Raw genomic sequence first — 22,381 nt, forward strand, 5'->3', positions numbered from 1 at the left:
ATATAAAAATATCAATTTTTTAAAAAAAATAAGTTTTTTTTTCTAATAGTGCATAGCACTCTCTGCTGTGGGTTCCCTCACAGCAGAAGATCTTGATCCGAAAAAATAAGAGCTAAAACGAAAGAGTTGAATAAAAATGATACTAGAAAAGATAAAATTCTTATCACGATCATTGCGTTTACACAATCACAAATAATATAAAACGAACATAAAAACAAAATAAGAGTTGCTAGAAATTTTAACAGCAAACTAGATAAAATACTGGAAAAATTAAGAAATGTGAAAGCAGTATAGTAATGTCATAAACATTGAAAATAAATGCCTTATTATTATTATTATTATTATTATTTATTTTTGTTAAAGGAACAAATATATTAATTATTAACCGAAGCAATTGTCTGTGCAAAAGGGGTAATAAAACGAGGGTGATCTCCCTCCCAAACAAAGCCACGCATGGCCATCACTACATGCATGGCGAGCCAACATATGCCCTACAATATTCGTGTTGAACCGGGAGAATAACTAATGGATCCCTTGGGTTGCAAAGAAAGAAATCCAAGTGAAATTTCTAAGTAATTTCAAGATTAATTGTGGTCGATTTCAAATACGTACACAAAAGACGAGTGTCTTTCTAAATTCATTCAGCGAATCTTTTCCTAAATCACATTAGTCAATTCAAACATAGCTTATGAAAAATAAGTAGATTCAGTCAACGATGTTAGTACTATTTTCTTTCTGTGTCTTGCTAATTTCAAAGATCAGTACTCCTAAATCAAATTTAGTGTGTAAATCAAAGAATATGGTTGAATTTAATACCCTGAAAATTATCTATAAAACCAATAAAAATAGTTTCATATCCAAAATCCTATCAGTTTATATTTAATTTTACTTCTTTTTTTAATTCCAAAATTATATTAATTTTGCCTTTGACACATTTCTTCCATGCTAATTATTTCTTTATTTTTATTCTAGAATTTATCATTTAATTAATTGTATCAATTTGATTTCATGCGCATCGGCGCACGTACAAGTCCCACACCTACAAATTATAAGAATATATGTATTGCTTACACGCAACAAAGTTTATTATATAATCTTAAATTAATAAAGTTACAATTAAATCTTTATAAACTAATAAAAATTCTGTTTAAAGAATTATACAATACCCAGTCAATTTTCAACCACATAAATTTTATTTAATATGGCTAAAATAAACATGTAAATATATTTTTATTCATGTATATTATAATATATTTTCAAAAAAATAGAAAAGGATCATGTTAAATTTAATTTAATTTATATATCACACATCACGGTTCCGACCAAAGGAGCTAGCTAGCTATATATATTTTCTTCGGAATATTTCATTTTTTAACTTCGGTCAACCTTTAATTTTTAAGAAAATGATATTCTCAAGTACATTTGAAAAAGTCATTTTATTAAAAAAAAAATAAAAAAATTTTGACCGAGGTATTTAACCAATTTCCCCTATTTTCTTCGTGTTTCTTTGGTCTTCTCCTTCTGAAACCTAAACCCATCCACACCAATTGTCTATCTAAGGTGTCTGATAAAGCCCAGATTCGAAAATATTTCCCCACCCATTTCTATTCATCAATCAAGAAATAATTATCTGCGACAAGATACATACATACATACATATACACACACACACACACACACACACACACATATATATATATATATATATAGCTAAATATGAGTACACATTATACATAGATATATATATATATACACGCATGGACGGAAAAAGCCAAATGTAAAGTCATATGCATGCATGCGCATGCAATCAAATTGTACAAACACAAGACAGAGAAGTGAGGGATCAGAAGGAAACAAAGTGAAAAGAGAGTCCCAAATAAGGGGCTTGAAGTGACGGTGACACTGTATATAAAAATGGAGGTGGTGTTATTACAAGGTAAAAACTGTGCGTGTGGAGTATGTGTGTGTTTAATTTGTTGACCTGAAATAGTAAAAAAAAGTGATGCTTTGGGTGAAACCCTAAAACAGAAACTTGCAGTGGTCCAATGTTACCTTCTGACTGATCTTGTGGTCTCCATTAGCAGTCCAAGTCAAAACTAGCTAGCTCAGAGGCTGTTTCACCCTCCTCACACTGTATCTTTCTCTCTTTTTTCATGAAATTTATATTAGGAGTTAATTTGTATGTTTAATTTTTTTCTTTTTTAGCATTAAAACTGCGGAAGGGATGGGTGATTAAGCATGTTTGAAAAAGTACAACTCAGTGGACTAGTAAGACAGTGAACTAATAATCAATAACAAAACCAAAAATTTTAAAAAGTGCAAATTACTATATCAAAAATATAATTTTCTCGTTCTCGTAATCACAGATATAATAATATTGTCGCAAAAGATACATGTATGGATTATAAAATATATCACCATGATAATTAATTAGGTAGTATCAAGTCATCTATTTTGCATGTGTGGAATCTTTTGCTTTTTCTAAATATTTCTTATCACTGCCTCTATAAATTATCTTAACAAAGTGATTATTAATACGTTTCCAAAATACAAAACATTAGAACAGTAGATATATTCCGAGACTGCAGCACAGTACAAAGTTGAGAAATAATGTCTGCCACTTTTTTTTCTTGCTGTGCTGAATTTCCTTAACCAAAACTAAGCTACTCTCTGTCTTCTATTCATTTATCTCCGCATTAATGCACACAACCACGTCTTTCCGTACTATTTTTCCACTCTCTCGCGAGTTGATCTAAAATTTTGGTTAGATCGATAAATTTGAGATGATTGATTTAAAATTCATTAGTTTCAAATTCTTTGACTTATATGGATGGAAAATTTGTAAATTCCTTCTATATCCAGTAATATAATTTTGAACGTATTTGTGGTGTATTTTACACACACACAAAATTAGTATCAATTGAAATTCATCTATCAAATCCCTACTCAAATCAAATTCCTCAATCCAAATAAAAATTTTGATCAAAGGGCAAACCTAATGGATATTATGGACTCCAGTAATATCATTTCTGTCTGAAATTCATGTGGCCGAAATTTTTGAATGAGCTAAATAGAAGTAGATTTGGAGCTTGAATATTAAAATATAATAGTATTAGGTTGCATTGATGAAGATGCGCAAGACACAATTCCTTAAAATTATTTTTCCTTTTCGATAAGATTTTGCAATGTATAAAATAATTTGTTTCATAAATAAAGACTAGTTTCCTTATCTTGTAGGAATCTATTGAAGATCAACACAATTCTCTATATATTGAAAGATAATTGCTGCACAAAATAGATAGACGTGAGATACGATAGAACAAAAAGAGAATTTTCTGAAGAACTCGCAAAGACGAAGCATCGTTGTTTCACTGTGTTGCCGTGATGTGTTGGTGATATTTGAAGACAACACTCGTACAAAGTGTTAATTGAATAATTGTTTTGTTGCTCCGAATTTTGGTCACACAGATTTGCATTCTTTTGTATTGGTTATTTTTGTTATTGATATTTTAATATGCAATTACTTCATCGACTTGTTAAGGAATATATTTTTTCGTTTATTCACTGATATTGGTTTTGTAAATTATATTTCTTTTTTAATGATTATTTTTCCGTAGCATTGCACAAGTGTGTTCATTTGTGTATAATTATCTATGTGTTACTTTTAATTAAAGTTTATTTATTTATGTGTTATAGTATTCTATTTCATGTTGTCACCGGCTGTTACAACATAGGAGACGACACTTATATCTGATACAAACAATCCTTACCATGATGTTAAACAAAACACTTTCAATTTTCGCATATATGAAGCACAAGGCCAATTTTTCCTTATCATTTTAGCAGCTCAAAAGGGATAAAACGGTATTAAATGGAGAGTTTTTGGCATCCAATTATATATAATAAAAATAAAGATAGCAAATTCGAAGAATGATTATGGCAATTATTGATAATCATTATCCAATTAAAAAAAAATTATGAGACATCCTTAAATGGAGGTTAAAATCGCCTCTATATTATTATAGTATCATTACCTTGTCTTAGTCCGCGTTTAAAGGTTCATTGCACAATCTGTGGCAAAGCACACTCAACATAATTTCTGTTGAAGAAGACAAGCGAAATCTAGTCACCGATCAATTCAAATAACTAAGTGAAGAAAACCAACGCATTAACTAAAGGGTCATTGGTTTTTTAAAAGATCAGCACATTCCTCAAAATTCTCCATTTTTAAGTTCTAAATTCTTCCCCGTTATCATCTTCCCCCTCCTCTTCTTCAAACTCTTCAACATCAACCTGATCATACGGGTACAAATTCTCGCTATGCGCCGCGTGGCCTTCACCAAATGCCCGCACATGATCTTTAAGGGACCTCTTATGCTTAAAATCCGAGCCACATATACAGAACCATAATTTCCCACAATTCTTCTCGTGGGTTCGCCAGTCGCCACGCACGGCAAATGGCTTGCCGCACTTGTGGCAGCGGAAAGGTTTTGTCCCGTGTTTCCGCTTGTAATGCGTTTGAAGTGTTCTGAAGTCCTGTAATGGCTTTGATCTTGGGTGATCTATGTTGTTCTTGCAGCCCTCAGCGCAGCAGTAACATGGTATCCGTAGAAATGTGGAGGCGGGCTTGGTCCCTCGAAGAGATTCGGGGCCCTTTCGGAATTCGGATCCATGCCCCCACATATGCATCTATGAGATGAACGACAAGGAAACCAAATTTATTGATGCCAACTCTCTTTTATGTAGCAGCATCAATAAATGTCAGTGTTGGCATATCAGAAAACTAGCACATGAATGTCAGTGTTAGATTAAAGAAGCTGCCCAAGAAAAGATTATTATTTTTATAAATTCGAATTTAACTGTTTCTTTTCTTTCTTTCTTTCATTTTTTTTAACACACTCTTGTACTCAAGTTGGGGTGGCGAAAAACAACGCAGCTAAAATCATATTTAAAAAAGCAAACAGAAGAAAAAGGAGAAACATGGTTCTCACAAGAAAGCCGACGTTAAAAACATCATAAGATTTACTATGAAAAAATAGAACTTAAGAACAAAATTAGTGCGAATGCATATTAACAGAAAATTCATAACAAATGTGTCTTTTTATATATATATATAATCACAAACTCATGGAGTGAATACTGTGCAAAATTAAAGAACCTGCATATTGTTGTATCTGTTGAAAGCTTTGTAGCATATGGAACAAGAGAACTGTGTAGGGCCAACAAGGATTTGAGCTGGGGTAGGGATCCAGTACTGTTGTTCACCAACACCCATTGTTCCATTAGTGCTTCTGTCAGCCATAACTACTGGTGAAGAAGAACTTGGTTGGCCAATATGTAGAGCTACAGTCACACCATTTTCACATTTAGGGTTTTGGGAATCCTGGCCCTGCTTGTACTTGCTGAAACTGTGGTTGTGCTTTTGCTGTATTTGGCCTGGAGGGCAAAGAGAGAGCACAGTTGAGCAGTCATCTTGGCCTTCTTCATCAGGTTCCAAGTTGCAGAAACTGTGATCACTGGAAGATATGTATGAGAAAGAATGGGTACTTTGCATGGTGAATATGGCGGTGGGTTGGGATTGTTTCTTGGAATTTTGCAAAATATATATTGTTGGGGTTTACTAGGGAGACAAGGTTTGAGCAGTAGATCTTATAGTCTACCCCCTTTATTTAAATCATTTTATTTCAATATTAAGTGATATATATATATATATATATATGTATATCATCATCTTATAATGCTACCATATAGAACATCAGATTTGGGGACCATTTGATGAATAAATTCATATTTGAAAAAATAGAAATTAGAATCAAAATTTCATTATCCGAGGTACAATTCTATCTTGTGTCCGAAACTTCCCGGCGAACCCATCGCTTAATCTTGTCGACGATTTTATATAGACAACTATTTTTCATATCTATATTATCGTAACCATCAAGCGGAAATCAGCAATCGAATTTTAGTTATGATATATGACTTGATACATTTTAATTTATATTAATTGCTTATTATAAATCATTAATAGATTATTATTTTTATTAAAAAACTATGACACCGCCATTTGCCGGCCTCATTTGTTGGAAAAATTAATTTCATCTTTGGGATAAGATATTTATGAGAGACATTAAAGAAGTTGGATTTTGTCACCTTTGGATTATTGGGAGACAAGTAACAAAGGGAACTAATTAAGTTCATAGAATGGTTCATGTTTTGCCTCACAAACAACAATCCGCATTTCCCAAGGCCTTAAACCTTTTAACATCATTTTCCAAAACCACAGCTTTCAAGCCCTTATATATATATATACATATATATATATATATATATATGTGTGTGTGTGTGTGTGTGTGTGGATAGTATTTTGTGAGACGGGTATCTTATTCGGGTCATCCATAAAAAAATAATTATTTTTTATACTAAGAGTATTATTTTTTATTGTGAATATCGGTAGAGTTAACGCGTCTCACATATAAAAATTTGTGAGACGGACTACTCAAATATCATATCCTTTGAAGTTTACCTGTTTAGCTTGCATGATTTTACAGCATGAAAAGCTAATAAGAAACAGAATCTTGCCACCAATTATAAGTGGTCCAATTAACCTATTTTAATCCAGGAAGTGTCAATTAATTGGTGTATGGAATCTCAAGTGCCTGTTCTATTTGGTTGAATCTGTCATCAAGAATAATATATGCATATCGTTGCAAACACAAAAATATAAGGTTGTGCTTAGATTGATTAATTTTAAATCCATGAATTTCAAATGTATTTTTATTGTATAGAGAAGTAAGAAGATAACTTCAAATTCACATCGCACATATTTATATAGTATTTCATGTTAATTATGATATATTCAAGTTCACCCAATAATGATGTCATTTGAAATTCATTTTACTAGATATTACTAATGTGCAAAAACGTAAGATGTTAATTTAAGATTTGATCTATTATTTCATTGTAAATAATAAAACTAATCGAAATATATGGATTTGAAATAAATCGATCCGAACGCAACATAATGTACAGTTTGAGGTAATTCAAAACGTTCACTTCAATAAAGCATTACTATGTGCACATATGGACTCCAGATTGAACCTTTTAAGCATGCACTGTGACCAACATTTGGTCGTGCTATAATTAAATACGAATGTTTTCGAGACTTATGTATACTTTTTTTTATAAAAAAAAAAGTAATTATCTGTCTTCTTCGACGAAATCTCGAAAATGGATGGGGTATTTTCTGTGTCACACTAAAATTACCCATCGATCAGACATTGAATAGATAGGTTGTCGAGTCTTTGAAAAACAATGTTGTGGTAATTTATTTTTTTGAAGTATTTTTTTATTACTTTTACATGGATGACCCAAATAAGAGATCTGTCTCACAAAATACGACCCGTGAGATCTTCTCACACAAGTTTTTATTTTTTTTTTATTCTATGAAACATGAGTCATATAAATGGACGTTATGGCCCAAAACATAACGGGCTTAGAAGCCCATCTTTTAGTCATTGGACTTGTCCTTAAAAAATATATCACCACTTTCTATTTTAAATTTATCAAGGTTTAGTTCCAACTTCGAAAGCTCTAAATATTAGAAATATTACTCTTTTATTTCCTAAAACACTTAATTTTTTATAATCTTTGTTAGACCATTTTGAATATGTATATTTATCTTTTTAATCTCCTAAATAACCCTCCTTAAAATAGTAAAAAAACATTAATTCTAAACTACATATTCGGCCCACATTTTTTTGTATATATTTTATTATATTTATTAAAAAAATATCATAAGATTCAAGTTTTGATTAATAGTAATATAATTAACATAAATTCATGTATGAAAGACATAAAATAAAATTTAAATAAATCCTAGAACAAAAAAGTGAGAAAGGAAAAAAAAGATGATTCAAGAATAGATTATGTAATATCTTTCACGTTGAATAATATAATATAAAGATTTTGTGTTAGCAGAAGTTGGAAAAATATATTAATTAAATTGATATTTTTTTACAAAAATATCAATTTATTAACAAAATAATCTATTATTTTTTAATATTTAAAACTATCATATATACATAATTGATTTGAATACACGGTATGTTTAATATGATAAGTTTCATTATTGTTGAATCACATATTACTAGCATTTTTATTTTTAATATTTGTTTGATCTTTTGTTTTTCTTGTATGTTTAAAGTTTCCTTTTTTAAAAAAAAATCATTTTGAAAATAATATTTTACCAAAATTATTTTTCAGACTATTTCTTATTTTTCTAAGGTACGAGTGCAAACTTTTAGTTTTAATTTAATTATTAAATGAAAAGAAATAAAATAGGTTGACCTCATTTAGATCAAAATATATGATAAAATTTGGTTCAAATTTAATAATTTCATATGAAAATAAAAATTGTTATACATATTCAAAGACCTAATGGTGTGCGTGTAATACACGCAACATGGGCGATAGGATTTGGGGATTATTATATTTTAGATTTGGCCCCTTAGAGTACGCGAAAAGACGCAATTTTTTTTTGAACGGCGACAGACTAATACCACGCAGTGGTAGTGGGCCGTGTGAATCACGCTGCTTCGAGAAAAATTCGTCCCCGTTCGTTTAAATTTTTATCCCCTTATATACCGTTTGGTTCATGATATGAGATATATAATATGAGGATAAGTAATATTTTGTAATAATAAAATAAATATAAAATGATAGTTAATATATTGTTTGATTTAATTGATTTGATTGATTAAATTTGAGATAACATGATATTACTATTTTGTCTTTTTTGAAAATATTAATAGAATATTAATAATATTATTTATTAAAGATAATATCGTAATTTTATATTATTGATTTGATTGATGTGAGATAAATTATTACGAATTTAATTGATGTGAAATAAATAATTAATAATTTGATTGATCGAGATAAATAATACTTGCACAAAACAAGTAATATGATAGGACTAATTATATTAATACTTAGAAGTATTTGAACCAAACGGTACATTAACAGGATATTCCATTTGAAGTGCAAATATTCAAAAAAGTAAGGGGTTTAAATTGCACATTTGGCCCTTCAATATTTTAACCTTTTGATTAGGTTCCATCTTCAGCAAGACAACCTGCTTTGTATTCTTATTAAAATATCGTATTTTTGTATTTATGTCTAGATTTATCATTAAGCCTTTCAATCAAATATATTTTAATTAATTTTTTTATCATATATATATATCAAGATTTTCAGGAGAATTATATACCTATATCTATGTATGTTCTAATGTAAAATAAAGTTTGAGGGCGTAAAAGGATATTTTTTTTTGTTTTTTATGAAAAATGTTAGTAAAAATTTTAAATAATTTTCAGTAAAATAGAAAAACTATTTATATAAGGTGATATTGTGTTTTTGCATTCGCTATAAAGTCTCATAAAAACGAAAGCCAATTTACATAAAAAAAAATCATATTATTACAAAACGAATAATTATTACTTGTGTAATCAGAGAACCGAAGAAACTTTGTTATTGTAATGTGTATATAAAACCAAAAGGTCAAAAATAAAAAAAAAAAGCATGTAGGGGCAGAAATAAGGGACTTAAGAGACGAGATGGATAAAGAGAAGCCCATTCGTTTGATCTTATCCGAAATACTTAAATGTGTCACGTCGTTGACAACACACACAAATATATACACACAATTAAGTGAAACCATCTTACAAATCAATTATATGAAAATTTTTTTTAATCTAACCCGATTTATAATAAAGTATTATATTTTATATTAAAAATATTATTTTTAAATTTAAATATAAATATGATTATTCCACCGTCTCAAAAAAAATTTACTTNCCACATATAATGACACCCTATCAACAGAAAAATTTCATGATCAAAGATTTGTCCTGCATGTACGCGACGCCACGACCTCGATGGTTTCACGCTCCCCTTGTTTTATCCCAACCAAACAAAAATAATTTATGGCTAGAAATGTCGTTAATTCTTCTTGATTCTTTGATCTTTCTATATATATATATGAATATACTCACTAGAATTTATACACACACCGCACATTTGTTTAGTTGAAATTGAGATTTTTCTTACAACATCAAGATACACGATTGTTACGTCCAAAACATATATATATAGACCAGATAAAAGTTGATCATACGATTGTCTTTTTTCCAATGGATGTGAGATATGTACGTAGACCTAACCTAACAAACTAACTAACTAACTAAACATCTCACACGTATGCAATCGTAGAATTAAAACTCAAAATTACAAGAGTCTTGTAGCATCATCCTTGTCACTGGGGCGAAAGATCCTTAGCGAACGCTATCAACTAAAATGCTAATAACAAAATCGAAAAAGTAAAGTCGTGAATACAAAGTAGAAACTGGAATAAGTATACTGTTTATAATATGTGCATAGTATATGTAAAACAATACCAAACCGAGGCCTGTAGCATGAACAATTTCCTTAAAAATAGATTCGTCTCCTCCCATATGTGCTTCGATTTTTTAACCGGATTTCTGTTTCTCAAGATACAACAGGCAGATCCGCAGTGATGTATCACATATCACTACGCTAGCGAACGAAAAAGACCTGAACTTTATCAGCGGAATGCGCAGAAACAAAAGTGTTTCTTAGGATACAACAGGCAGATTCGTAGTGATGTATCACATATCACTACGCTGGCGAACGAAAGAGACCTGAACTTTATCAGCAGAATGCGCAGAAACAAGAGTAATTTTCGCAGGAGAGAAACAGGAGGCAGAAATGCAAGAGAAGTGGATGTTTGCTGGTGTGTCTTCTAGTCTTGGCATATCCTCTATTTATACATGCTAATAGCAGTCATACGAAAGGCCAACGGTTGCCATCAAGAGGCCAGCCGAAGCACCAAAGGTTGTCATCAATGGGGCAGCCGAAGCACCAACAGCTAGGCAGATGGAGCATCAACAGTCAGACAGAGAGACTAGCTAAGTAATTTTTGCCTTGATCGGTTCGACTTTCGACGCACCCAGGTCGCGCTCGTATGCTTGAACACTAGTCAAGCTTTTTTCAGTTCAAATCGGGCTCATGATTTACACCATCTGCGCCAGCGTGCTCGAGAGAGAAGCTCTTGACTAATCTTTATTACACTTCCATAAAATATAACATAATATAAACATATTTATACCACTTTTTTTTTTCATAGTGAGATAAACCCACCTTCCCAAATTTCCATTCACTTACCTGGAAAGTCCGTGAACACAGACGCACAACTCAGTATACATTATATATATAATCCAACAAACGCTACAATCAATATTTCTAGTAAAAAATTAAATTATTGATGATATGATTTTTATTAGTTCTTGTAGATCATATGCCAATTACTCCACTATGTGATATGATTTCTATATTAGATCTCTTTATTCTAGCTAGTATTCTCATTGGGAACGCTTGGCCGGGAATGTGACCTAAGAAAATGAATAAATAAATAGAGAACAATAAACCAAAGGACGCTTTGTCTTTCCTCCATTTAATCCCCTTGTCCCTCCCATTTCCCTGTCACAAGCTCACACTTTTCTTTGGTCAATCAGCCTAAACAAAGAATACAAAAGCAAAAATTAAGGATAACATAGTATAGCATAAAAGAAGGATAACCCAAAATGTTAATCAGCATCCCTAATAATCACAGTGATTTTCCTGAGAAGATACAAAAGTGTCAAGATTATATCCAAGCTTTAGAGGAAGAGCGTCGCAAGATTCGAGTTTTCCCACGTGAACTCCCTCTCTGTCTTGACCTTGTTACACAAGGTATGGGTGGTTCTATCTATTTGCAGATTTAAACGTTGAACTGCGAGAAATTATTTTAGTTTTAGAATCCCTTTGGTTAATTTAAGCTATTTACTTTATTATCTTCCTTGTTCGCAATTTTCCCGGTTTAATTAATTTGTGCATGTGGAATTTCGGTACTTTGTAGCAATTGAGACATGCAAACAGCAGTTATCCGGGACAACGACAGATTATAATTTACGTGGGCTATCTGAGTGTTCGGAGCAGACATCCAGTCCCGTTTTTGAAGAGTTTATTCCCTTAAAGAGGGCTTCATTTCATTCTGATGTTGAAGAAGATCAAGAATACCAGAAGGAAAGAGGTGGTGATGATGTTCAGAATGGTAATGAAACCAAGAAATCAGACTGGCTTAGATGTGTTCAGCTATGGAATGAAACCCCAGATCCATCTTCCAAAGAGGTAAATATACAGAAGATTATTACATTTTTGGCATTTTAAGTGTGTTTTGGTATGTGGGCTTTTGTTAATATAAGTTGGATAAAACAATTCGATCTTTCCGAACTATGGGATTCAGGATTCGCCAAGAAAGGTGGCAGTCGTGGAAGTGAACAGAAACAGCGGCAGCAGAGACGGAGGCTGCGACGGCGGCGGTGCATTTAATCCATTTAAGAAAGAGAAAAGATTAGGCATTGATAGCAGCACTACAACTACAACCGATCGCCCTACACAAGGCGCAGAGCCAAAGAGTGGATCGGTGCCACCAGCATCCACCAGTTCTACGGCGGACACCGGCGGCCGAATTGGTGGTGCGAGTAAGAAGGAAAAAAACGGAGGGGAATCTCAAAGAAAGGGAAGGAGGTGTTGGTTGCCGGAATTACATAGAAGATTTGAGCACGCCCTTCAACAACTCGGTGGCTCGCATGGTGTGTGTGTGTGTGTGTGTGTGTGTGTGTGTGTGTGTATATATATAAAATAAATTTAGAATGTTAACATGCACTTTTGTTTATTTTAATTTAATTAAATATTTCAATTTTTTTTCTTGAAATTGTTATTATGCAGTTGCCACACCGAAACAAATTAGGGAGTTGATGAAGGTCGATGGTCTCACCAATGATGAGGTTAAAAGCCATTTACAGGTTCATTTGTTTTCATACTTTTATGAAGGTGTCTGAATATTTCATTGTTGCTTTGATACAAGAACATGGGAATGTTTACATTTTAATCGAGGGTTGTAATTGTTATGACGAGGCACAGAATCAAGAAATATGTTGGTGCCAAACCATTTCAAGGGACAAATATTATATTTTTGGAAAATTATAAATCAAATTAATAACACTTATAAGAGAGATCGAGGGGATTTGCGTCTTTAGTAGTTAGTAATTATTTTTGGTGAAAAATAACTCGAATTTGGTTGAATTAATAGTATTGCAAAGGAGTTATATTTGGAAGGTTCTGATATATTGGCTTTAGATTGGTTTAATTCTTGAAAAAAAAAATATATAATTAAATGTTTGAATCATTTTCTTTCTGTGACTATGTTATAATCATCTGCATGTTAAAAATTTTCATCACATGTCATGAAGAAATATAGGTTGCACATGAGAAGACCAAGCCCTATGATGCAAAACAACCTCCACTCTCAAGCGCCTCAATTCGTGGTGGTCGGAGGGATATGGGTGCCACCGGAATATGCTGCTGCAGTGGCTACAGCCGCCACGTCCGGTGATGCAACCACCACGAATGGAATCTACGCCCCGATCGCTTCGGTGCCACAGCCTTTCCAAGGGACATCAACTCATGATTCCCCTAAGCAAAGTGAAGGTGGATCCCAACTCCATTCCCCGGCCGTCTCCTCTACGTTTGTGTAATATAACGACTCGTGTAATCTTCCGATTATGGGAAACTATTGAGAAAAAAAGAAAAAGGGGCGATTTTGGGTTTATTATATTTTATGATTATCTTATAATTTGGAGGCATGGATTTGATAGTGACATCCTTCCCTTGTTTGTGTTCTTTTTAATCTATGTTTTGTCCAACTGACAAATTTCACAAAAACTCTTGTGAGACGATCTTACGGATAAATTTCGTTGGTCGAATTTTTTATTTGGTTCATTCATGAAAAATATTATTTTTTTTGCTAAGAGTAGTATTTTTTATTACAAATATCGGTAGGGTTGACCCGTCTTACAGATAAAGATTCGTGAGACTGTCTCACAAGAGACTTACTCGAAAAATTTTGCTCAAAGCTTCTCTCATTATATTTAAAATTTAATCTCACATTCATTATTAAATATTTCATAGTACCAACTTACATTTTTCAAAGGAAGTTTCATGATTATGCGAAAAATGCGAGAGGACCGAAATATTATTAATTATTAACAAATGAAGGGATGAACCTCTCTCTCTTTTATTGTCTACATACATGCAATTGGATTCATGTGATGAATCTGGACTTGATTCATTCAGTCGCATTAATGAAATAATCTTGAAATAAATATATATGATCTGAAAATATTAATTTCCTTTAAACTTTAGCTTATATTTTTACGAACAAAATGAGTTAGCTATGCATTTTCGACTCAACGAAAATGAGTTAGCTATGCATAGTCTAATGAACCTACAAGCAATGTGCGTTGTTACGGAGATTTATTGCCTAATTTAACTATTTTTAAAAATTTATTTATTAGATTGAATACTTTTCGTCTTATTAAAAAGTATATTACTAATTATAACGGGGTTGACTTAAAAAAATTTAATGTTCCAGTACTAACATAAACATCACCTTTCAATTGTTGTTGTAATGAACAATTATTGTGATAATTATGTAACTCAAATCTTTTTTAATTTTACTACAATATAAACATTAAATTTCAATAGTCCTTGAAAAGAAAATTGGTCTTGAGTTCCTAGAGATAATTTATTGCTTGAAATAATCTTTTCCTTAAATTTATTTCTTTATTGATAAGATTGTGTAAAATATTGATTTAACAGTTTTGCCTTTCTAGATAGGATATTTATGATAAGGATTTTATGATATGGTATTATTGATTTAGAAAGAGTTTACTTCTAATAAAACTCTTGATGTTCATATCTTGTAGATTTCTTTTTTGAAGATAAAACCTAAGAGAACCAAGTTAAGGAAAGAGGCTCTCATGTTGTTCGACTTTTGGTGGCTGTGTATTGTTTGCATTTTAAGCACACCTTGGTTTTCAGATAAAAACAATTCACAAAGACGTTGCTAATTTGAAGAGTGTTGTTTTACGTGTTGCAGTGATTATTGGAGACATCTGCAGACAACACACATGAAAGTGTTGGTTGAAGATCGTGTTTTACTATTCCAATTTTTGTCACCGTGTTTTTGCTTTCTTGATTACGTTTTAGTGGTGTTAGTTGTTTTAGACTGCAGTTTGTTTTCTCAAAGTGTTGAGAAAATTGATTTTCATTAAAATCACTAGTGCTTGATTTTTGTAAACTGAAAAGTGTTTTCTAGTAATTATTTTGCAATGGGACATACTTGTGCACAATTAGTTCTGAATTATTTTAGTTTAAGCTGTTTATTTGTGTTATATTATTCAGCTACGTATTGTGTCAAGTGTTAAACAACATATATCTCATATCCAATAGTCCTAACATAAACAATTAGTATTCCTCAATAATTTCACTATTTGAAAATCGATTTCTAAGTTTATGTAAAAAACAAGTAAATGATTTCGCAATATTTCCAGTGTAACATTTGTTGTAAAACAGAATATATAATATCGTTTATCCCCATTTATAATTGTCTTATATATAACACTATAAAAGTAATATAAAAGTTATTTTGTGTAATAATATTACTTTGAACTGATTTTTAGTTAAGGATGCAAAATTTGTCACACTGCTTCAACTACTTGAAATGACATATCAATGCCCATTTTCTTTTGTCTTTTGAAATAATAGCTAATGCTCTTATTAGAAATCATATAATCAATTTTATGTCTTACATTTTTTAAGATTATGTTTGTACGGTGGATTTGGATTCAATGACATCATTTTAATTTTTTGGAATTTCAAATTCATCAAAACCAATAAAATACAAGTTTGAAATGGGGAAAAAACCATTTAAATGTCATCCAATAAATTAACTTAAATCAGATTTTTATCCTTTAATTTTTTATTTTAAATTCATCAAAATCACTAAAATACAATCTTGAAATGAGGGAAAAAAAAAAAACAATTTTATCAGTAATATCTTCCTTCTATCACAAACATAAATTCCTCGTATAGTGAAACCAACATATTTAATCAAAATTACCGATCTTACCTTAACCTACACAAGTTCTTAATCAAACAAAGGATAATTACTTTACGTTTTTCAAATTAAATAAAATATTTTAATGTATATCCAAAATCCGTATAAAAATTCAGAATATTTTTGTTTATCATTAGTATTTCATAATATTCTTCAATATGATACACAATCATTTTGAGACATTGGCAGAAACAAAAAAAAAAAAAAAAAAACTATATTAATTGGATTTTATAATGCCAATAAACAAAAAAAATACGAACTTCGTTTTATTAGTTTTGCGGAGGAATCAACCCCCATCAAAGAATATTCTGGTGGTAATTAATATGAGAAGGATATTCGATACCATGTTGTATTAAGATTAATAATCAATGGATTAACAATTTGTAATGTGATATTAATGAGAGATGATTTGATTGGTGAAGTATGTCCTCAGATTAAAAAAATAATAAAAAAATCTGTATATAACTTTATAAATATTATTGAATTTTATTTTCCAAAACACTAATTACTTGATTTAATTATCTTTTTTATATCCCAACAAGCCGTGTATGTTAAGCCTAGGATGAATATATACATACACACACGTAGTGCATGGTAGACAAGCCATGCTGTGGTATTTATATAATATTATATTTTATAAAAAAATTAAATAAAATAAAATAAAATTGGGAATATGTGGGGTCGGTCTAAAAATGGCTCTTCGAACACAATTAAGGCCATATGTCTCTTGCAGTCGTCTAAGCTTGTCTGAGGATACGAAGCCATTTTAATGTCATTTTTCACCAAACATTTGTGCGTATGAATATTCCGTGCTTATCTCTTGGAGTCAACATTTAATATTGTACCAATATTTTTCTTCTAAAATCAATGTCAACATGCTAATTGGTCCCGACTTATATANGACAAAATTTTATTTAAGTTTAGGACAGCTTATTATACGGATATTTAGGAGATATTCGCTCGGTATATATATCTAATATTTAAATATGTTCACGGCAGTCTGTCGACATTATAGAGTAGATGTTTAAAATAATTTATTAATGTTTCGTACAAATACGCCAATGGCAATTGACACTATCCATATCTATATTTATATATATAGAGCATGAGATACACACACACATACATACATCCATACATACATACATATATATATATATATGTATGTATATATTGTGGTGGTTGAATTTTATTTATATAACATATAAATTTAAGATATACATACATATATACACACACATACTGTGAGTGGAAATCGAATTAATTGTATTTGTGGAAATTTGGGCTGTTTCAATTAACGTGAGGGACCATTATATTTCATTTTAAGTTCATGAAATGAATATATTATAGTGGATTTTATATTATCTTGAAATGAATATATTATAGTGGATTTTATATTATCTTGAAAATAAATTAAAATGGGCGAGTTTATATAGAAATACATTGCGTGAGTGGATGAAATGGGCAGAGCGATTTCTTTACAACTTTATCCATTTTGTTGTTGTAGAGAGAATAATTGTTCCGGTCAAAATATGATATTTGCCTTATTGTATGATTTAAAATATTTAGATTGTATCGTTGTTACCTACTGTAGTGTTTGGAAAAAGTCACAAAAGGGTGATCCTACTATTTTTTTATGATATTTGTTTTCGGATTTATTTATTTGCAGTATTTCGTTTACAACAGTACATACTTTCTTTTATATTTCATGTGTTTGGCTTTCTTTTTGTGTTTGAACGTGACAAAGTTTGGCTTTTGAATGCACTTTTAGACAGTATATTTTGGCTACACTTGTAAGAGATACGTCTCTTTTTGAAGCATGAATATGAGCACCTTTCATGCTATATATATAGATATATATATACATATATATATGTATATATACATATATATGTATATATATGTGTGTGTGTGCTTGTTATACACAAGTATTAAAACTTTAATATTTAAAAATATATTTCAAATAATTTATCAAAATAAATTATTTGAAATATAAGTTTTGAATGCATCTAAAACTTTTTTAGCATCGTATATTCGATATAATATAATAGTTAGTGTTTATAAATGGACGTCTTTCTATTTAATTTCTTGTAAACAAACAGTAATTGCATAAATATTCTCCTTTTGACAAGATAACACAACTTTGAATACGTACCTAAAATCACGTTGGAAAATGAATTGGAAGCCACGTTTTAAAACTTTTATTTGAATAGAAATTAAAATTAGTTAGGGATATTTTTCTATATTTCTAGTCAAACAATAACTTATACTAAACAACAGCAGCAATGTTCCCCTAGCTCAAATTCGTACCCTAATCTAGAGACATATTATGACTAAATCATACACAACATATAAAAATTTATCTGATAGGATAAGAATTTGACCCATCAACATATTGTAAATTAATTATGTGTGAGTATATATGTTTGTGTGTCTTCGTGTCATATATATAAATATATATCACTACAACAAAAATAATTTTTCGCAGTGCACTATTAACAGCGCACAATAAAGATACGCCGTTAATGGTATTATATATATGTATACATCTGTGTACCTAATTAAAATGTACATGAACTCAAAAAAAAAAAACTACTGGGTCAAATACTTCAAAAACATGACCGTGGCTCGGATATGTATCTGAGACATCATGTGCCATGTTCTCATATTAAGAGGAAAAAACATTAGACAGAACGAGGACATGGCAACATATAACATAAGGTTAGTTCGACTTTATCATTAGGATAATATCTCAAAAGTCGATCGAATGACCATAAATGAGTCATTTTTTTTTAACATGATGCAGTGCAGTGGTCTACTTGAAAGAATAGATATGACCATTTGATCAACCCCAAGGGCTGATCCCAATAAATAGTAGTGCAGAGTTTCAATTGGATGCCAATTACTTAAAGCGTAAACAAATTAAAGTAAGGTGATTTAATTAAAAAATTGATTATAAATCAAAATTGTTAGTAAATGAGATTAAATTTCATAAATATAAATTTTATTATATACATAATATTTTTTTGCTAAGAGATCAAATGTGTAGTATATATATGTTGAGCCTAAAAGAAAATATGAACTTGACACGATTTAAAAAGTGACTCCAGAACATGGTCCATCGAAGGAACTTAGTACGATTCTTTCACTTGATACATAAGTAGAGAGTATAAACTTGTGACCATTCTACAAGCCTAACCTTACAATATCACATGTATCGCAATGACGAATTTAAGAATATACGACGACGATTCAGTGAGACTTTAATGCACGGAAGTTTGATCCAACTTCCCAAAGAAAATCTAAGCCAGTTGCTGCGCCAAGAGAAAGCCAGCTTTTAAAGGTTACGGGGTCGGGATGTTCACTGCCGTGCTGAAATTTCGACGGGTTTCCCAGGTGTAGGCTGTAGAACTTTGGCTTCCGGTAGCTCTTTCGACAAGAGCTCCTGCATTGTCATTATACCCGGAACAAAGTTGAGAGGATGATTTTGTCTCAAACCAAGAGCATTTAACACCGGTGACATACAAAGCAGGATTTATGATAGAGGTACAATACGACAGATAATATGAACCCATAAATTTGTAGGATGCGAATGAAAATTTGAGCACTTTATTCAAGTTGAATATAAATATCTATGTTTAGATAAAATGGTTTAGTTTCAAGCTATCGTTGTCGCAAACTCGGATCTACCAATCATGCGTGCCACAGGATGCCAATGCACCATCAGCACGAAAAGTTTGTGTTGGCAAATATGCCAGGAAGAGCTTATTGGTTACATTCTGAGAAAATGAATTAATCTACATGCAGTGATTCTTTACAAAATCTGTGTTCTCTTTATTCACATATATCGCTTTCGAGCAAACTCTAGTAAAATCATACCTTGAATGATTCTATGGTCCCTTCAGCTTTAACAAGACTTGAAAGCAGCCCTTTGCTATCAAGATCACCGTTTTTCATTGGAACGATAAACCTATAAGCAAATTTCAAATATTCCATAACCAAGCGCAAATTATTGATTGAAAAACATAAAAAGATACATACTGGGCATGCAACAACTTTGCTAGACGAACCGCATCCTCTTGTCCTGAAACCAGAGTGAAGCTTGGCAAGAGTTGCTTAATAACAGGGGTTATAACTATGTCGGCGCGTTCTTTCTCAACAAAATTCTCTTTATAGACACAGTGGGGTTCATAGTACAGAGTCAGCTCGCCTTCAGGAGAGGTGACAAGATAGCTGTGGTATAATATGTAAAGGATAAAATTTGTAAGAATGCATCATTAATATGAAACAGAAGATACTTCACATATTCTACCCCCACCCGTTTTCTGGACGCTGCCAAGGAGGACCTAAAACCGGCCCTGCAGTAGCTCGGATCTTGACTGAAGAACCACTATTGACTTGTATTTCAGAGGCCTGACCTGGTTCTAAATATGTGACCTAGACATTTGTAAGAAAAAGCCAGTAAGAATCCTGTACTAATTCTACATGAAGCCGGATGGATATACAGCAACTAAAGCTTTGGCTCATGACAATCATGGCCGCAATAACACAACGTTGAACTATTATTAGAAGTATTACTTATAAGATTAGATACTTTGACCAAGAAAGAAAATGAACAAAGACTGATAACATAACTTACATTGGTAAATAAAGGATCCAATAGAGCCTTCGCATTCGGAGTCGCAATTACTCTGAGATTCGGTAACTTTTGAGAAAGAGGCTTTAGAGTTTTCATGTGGCAATGGTCATCAAGGCTTTGTGTAATTAGTAAGCAATTGATTTCTGGAAGATCATCAAGCTGCACTGATTTGATCACACATCCTTTACATCACAGCACACACAATATGATAAATTTAGGTGAATACCTACCTAGAGTTGAGTAAGGACAGTCACTTCTTTCACAAAATACATTGAATCGTTCCATTTATTCAAATTTCCAAGATCAAAACAAAACAAAAAATTGTGCTCAAAATATTGATTCAATAATCAAATAAATTATACCATGAAATTCTTGAGAAGCTTTTTAGCAGCATCATAAAGCCAAGGAATTCCGAAATCCAAGTTCCCCACCAAGACTGGATCAACCAATATTTTCACCCCTCCAACTTCCCACAACCAACTATTCCCCTATTCCAAAAGAAAATTTAAAATTATCAAATTTTCGACAACAATTCTCAAAAACTCAACAGAAAAACAGAGCCCAAATCAAGAAATTACAAAGACACCTCTAAATAAGTGAGCTTGAAAACATCAGTTCCAGAATCACTCGTCTCCGCCTCTTTTTCTTCTGATACCACAGCAGCAACTTTCTTACTTAACCTGTCAAAAAATTACAAAAAAACCAAAATATACTTGCGAATAAATACTTCCTCCAAGGGCAATGCCCAAAAATGACACAATCCCATAAAACTAGAGACATAAATTAAACAAAATGCAAAACAGAATCAGCTCCAATGGAATCAACTGTTAGGTAGGATAGCGATTCTCAACTGAAATTTACTGGGGAAAAAAAAACCACACTGCTAGATATCACTAATATGAAGCATACCCCAACCTGTTAGCTGAGAGCTTGAATTCATTAGAATAGATTAAAAATGGAGTTTCCTGAAGAAAGGCGAAATGGGTTTTTAGCACTGGGGTTTTCGGTCTCCAAGTACATGGTTTAATGGAAGAGTGTTGGAAGAAATTGCTCCGAGAAGCCATAATTGATCGTGGGGACTGAAGATACAAGATCAACAATAGTACATCGGTGGTTTATTGAGGTGGGTGCTATGTGAAGTGTCGATTCAATTTTCTGAAACAGTTTCTTGATATTCTTAAAATGAGTGGTTCGGACGGTGCCTAATGGCAACGTATTCAACCCAAATCATGATACTCTCACAGTTTCGAGGTCAAAGCTTACTTGTCTGAACATGTTCATATTAAACAAAAACATTAGAAATATTACAGAAACGAGTATGAGATATTCTTTATGACGTATACGTATATAGATAGAGAAGAAGCTAGACTTTTAATGAGGGGAAGCAATTTTTTTCCAAAATAATTCATCATCAAAAGATTTTGAAAAATAACTCAACTTTTTTATTTTATATTTACCTACAATAAATAGTAATAATAACTGATATGATTCGAGTAAATCAGGTGAGATAGGTCGGGCAATTTACTGGATCGAGTATAAAATTGATAAGGGATGAGAGCACAACAAAATGTGTTCAAACCAGAGGCTTTTTTTTTGTTTGGGTGCAAACAGTCACTCTGCTTAAGAAGATTTGAGTTACATCAATACTAGTATGACGGAGACCC

At 31.6% G+C, this 22,381-nt stretch overlaps 3 protein-coding genes across 4 annotated transcripts; 1 reads left to right on the forward strand and 2 right to left on the reverse strand.

Moving 5' to 3' along the window:
- Positions 1 to 4,121: 4,121 nt before the first annotated feature.
- Positions 4,122 to 5,554, reverse strand: LOC140981861 (zinc finger protein WIP6-like). Its single transcript, XM_073448352.1, has 2 exons — positions 5,159 to 5,554; positions 4,122 to 4,689 (listed from the first exon to the last, which is right to left on the reverse strand). The coding sequence occupies exons 1-2, from the start codon at positions 5,552 to 5,554 to the stop codon at positions 4,228 to 4,230; spliced, it is 858 nt and encodes a 285-aa protein (XP_073304453.1). The 3' UTR covers positions 4,122 to 4,227.
- A 5,851-nt stretch (positions 5,555 to 11,405) lies between these two features.
- Positions 11,406 to 13,786, forward strand: LOC140980415 (transcription factor HHO3-like). The gene is made up of 5 exons (XM_073446217.1): positions 11,406 to 11,808; positions 11,975 to 12,246; positions 12,362 to 12,710; positions 12,847 to 12,923; positions 13,371 to 13,786. Exons 1-5 carry the CDS (start codon positions 11,661 to 11,663, stop codon positions 13,653 to 13,655), a joined length of 1,131 nt encoding a protein of 376 aa, XP_073302318.1. The 5' UTR covers positions 11,406 to 11,660; the 3' UTR covers positions 13,656 to 13,786.
- Positions 13,787 to 19,122: 5,336 nt separating this feature from the next.
- On the reverse strand, positions 19,123 to 21,949 carry LOC140981869 (uncharacterized). Of its 2 annotated transcripts, none has more exons than XM_073448368.1 (8): positions 21,627 to 21,949; positions 21,304 to 21,397; positions 21,080 to 21,205; positions 20,718 to 20,876; positions 20,397 to 20,515; positions 20,120 to 20,311; positions 19,958 to 20,048; positions 19,123 to 19,523 (listed from the first exon to the last, which is right to left on the reverse strand). In XM_073448368.1, exons 1-8 carry the CDS (start codon positions 21,779 to 21,781, stop codon positions 19,440 to 19,442), a joined length of 1,020 nt encoding a protein of 339 aa, XP_073304469.1. In that variant the 5' UTR covers positions 21,782 to 21,949; the 3' UTR covers positions 19,123 to 19,439. The 2 variants fall into 2 exon arrangements, with proteins under 2 accessions (XP_073304469.1, XP_073304470.1); XM_073448369.1 differs by having other exon boundaries at positions 21,633 to 21,948.
- Between the last annotated feature and the right edge of the window lie 432 nt (positions 21,950 to 22,381).

The sequence above is a fragment of the Primulina huaijiensis genome, chromosome 7, assembly GCF_012295235.1.
Source record: "Primulina huaijiensis isolate GDHJ02 chromosome 7, ASM1229523v2, whole genome shotgun sequence".
Taxonomy (NCBI): Eukaryota; Viridiplantae; Streptophyta; class Magnoliopsida; order Lamiales; family Gesneriaceae; genus Primulina; species Primulina huaijiensis.

Coding starts and splice junctions, on each gene's coding strand:
- LOC140980415 (XM_073446217.1), top strand. CDS start 11,661: ATGTTAATCAGCATCCCTAATAATCACAGTGATTTTCCTGAGAAGATA. Junction 11,809..11,974: donor TCTTGACCTTGTTACACAAG/GTATGGGTGGTT, acceptor GGTACTTTGTAG/CAATTGAGACATGCAAACAG. Junction 12,247..12,361: donor CAGATCCATCTTCCAAAGAG/GTAAATATACAG, acceptor TATGGGATTCAG/GATTCGCCAAGAAAGGTGGC.
- LOC140981861 (XM_073448352.1), bottom strand. CDS start 5,554: ATGCAAAGTACCCATTCTTTCTCATACATATCTTCCAGTGATCACAGT. Junction 4,690..5,158: donor ACAGATACAACAATATGCAG/GTTCTTTAATTT, acceptor TTCATCTCATAG/ATGCATATGTGGGGGCATGG.
- LOC140981869 (XM_073448368.1), bottom strand. CDS start 21,781: ATGGCTTCTCGGAGCAATTTCTTCCAACACTCTTCCATTAAACCATGT. Junction 20,877..21,079: donor AGCTTCTCAAGAATTTCATG/GTATAATTTATT, acceptor AAATCAGTGCAG/CTTGATGATCTTCCAGAAAT. Junction 20,049..20,119: donor GCAAAGTTGTTGCATGCCCA/GTATGTATCTTT, acceptor ATTTGCTTATAG/GTTTATCGTTCCAATGAAAA.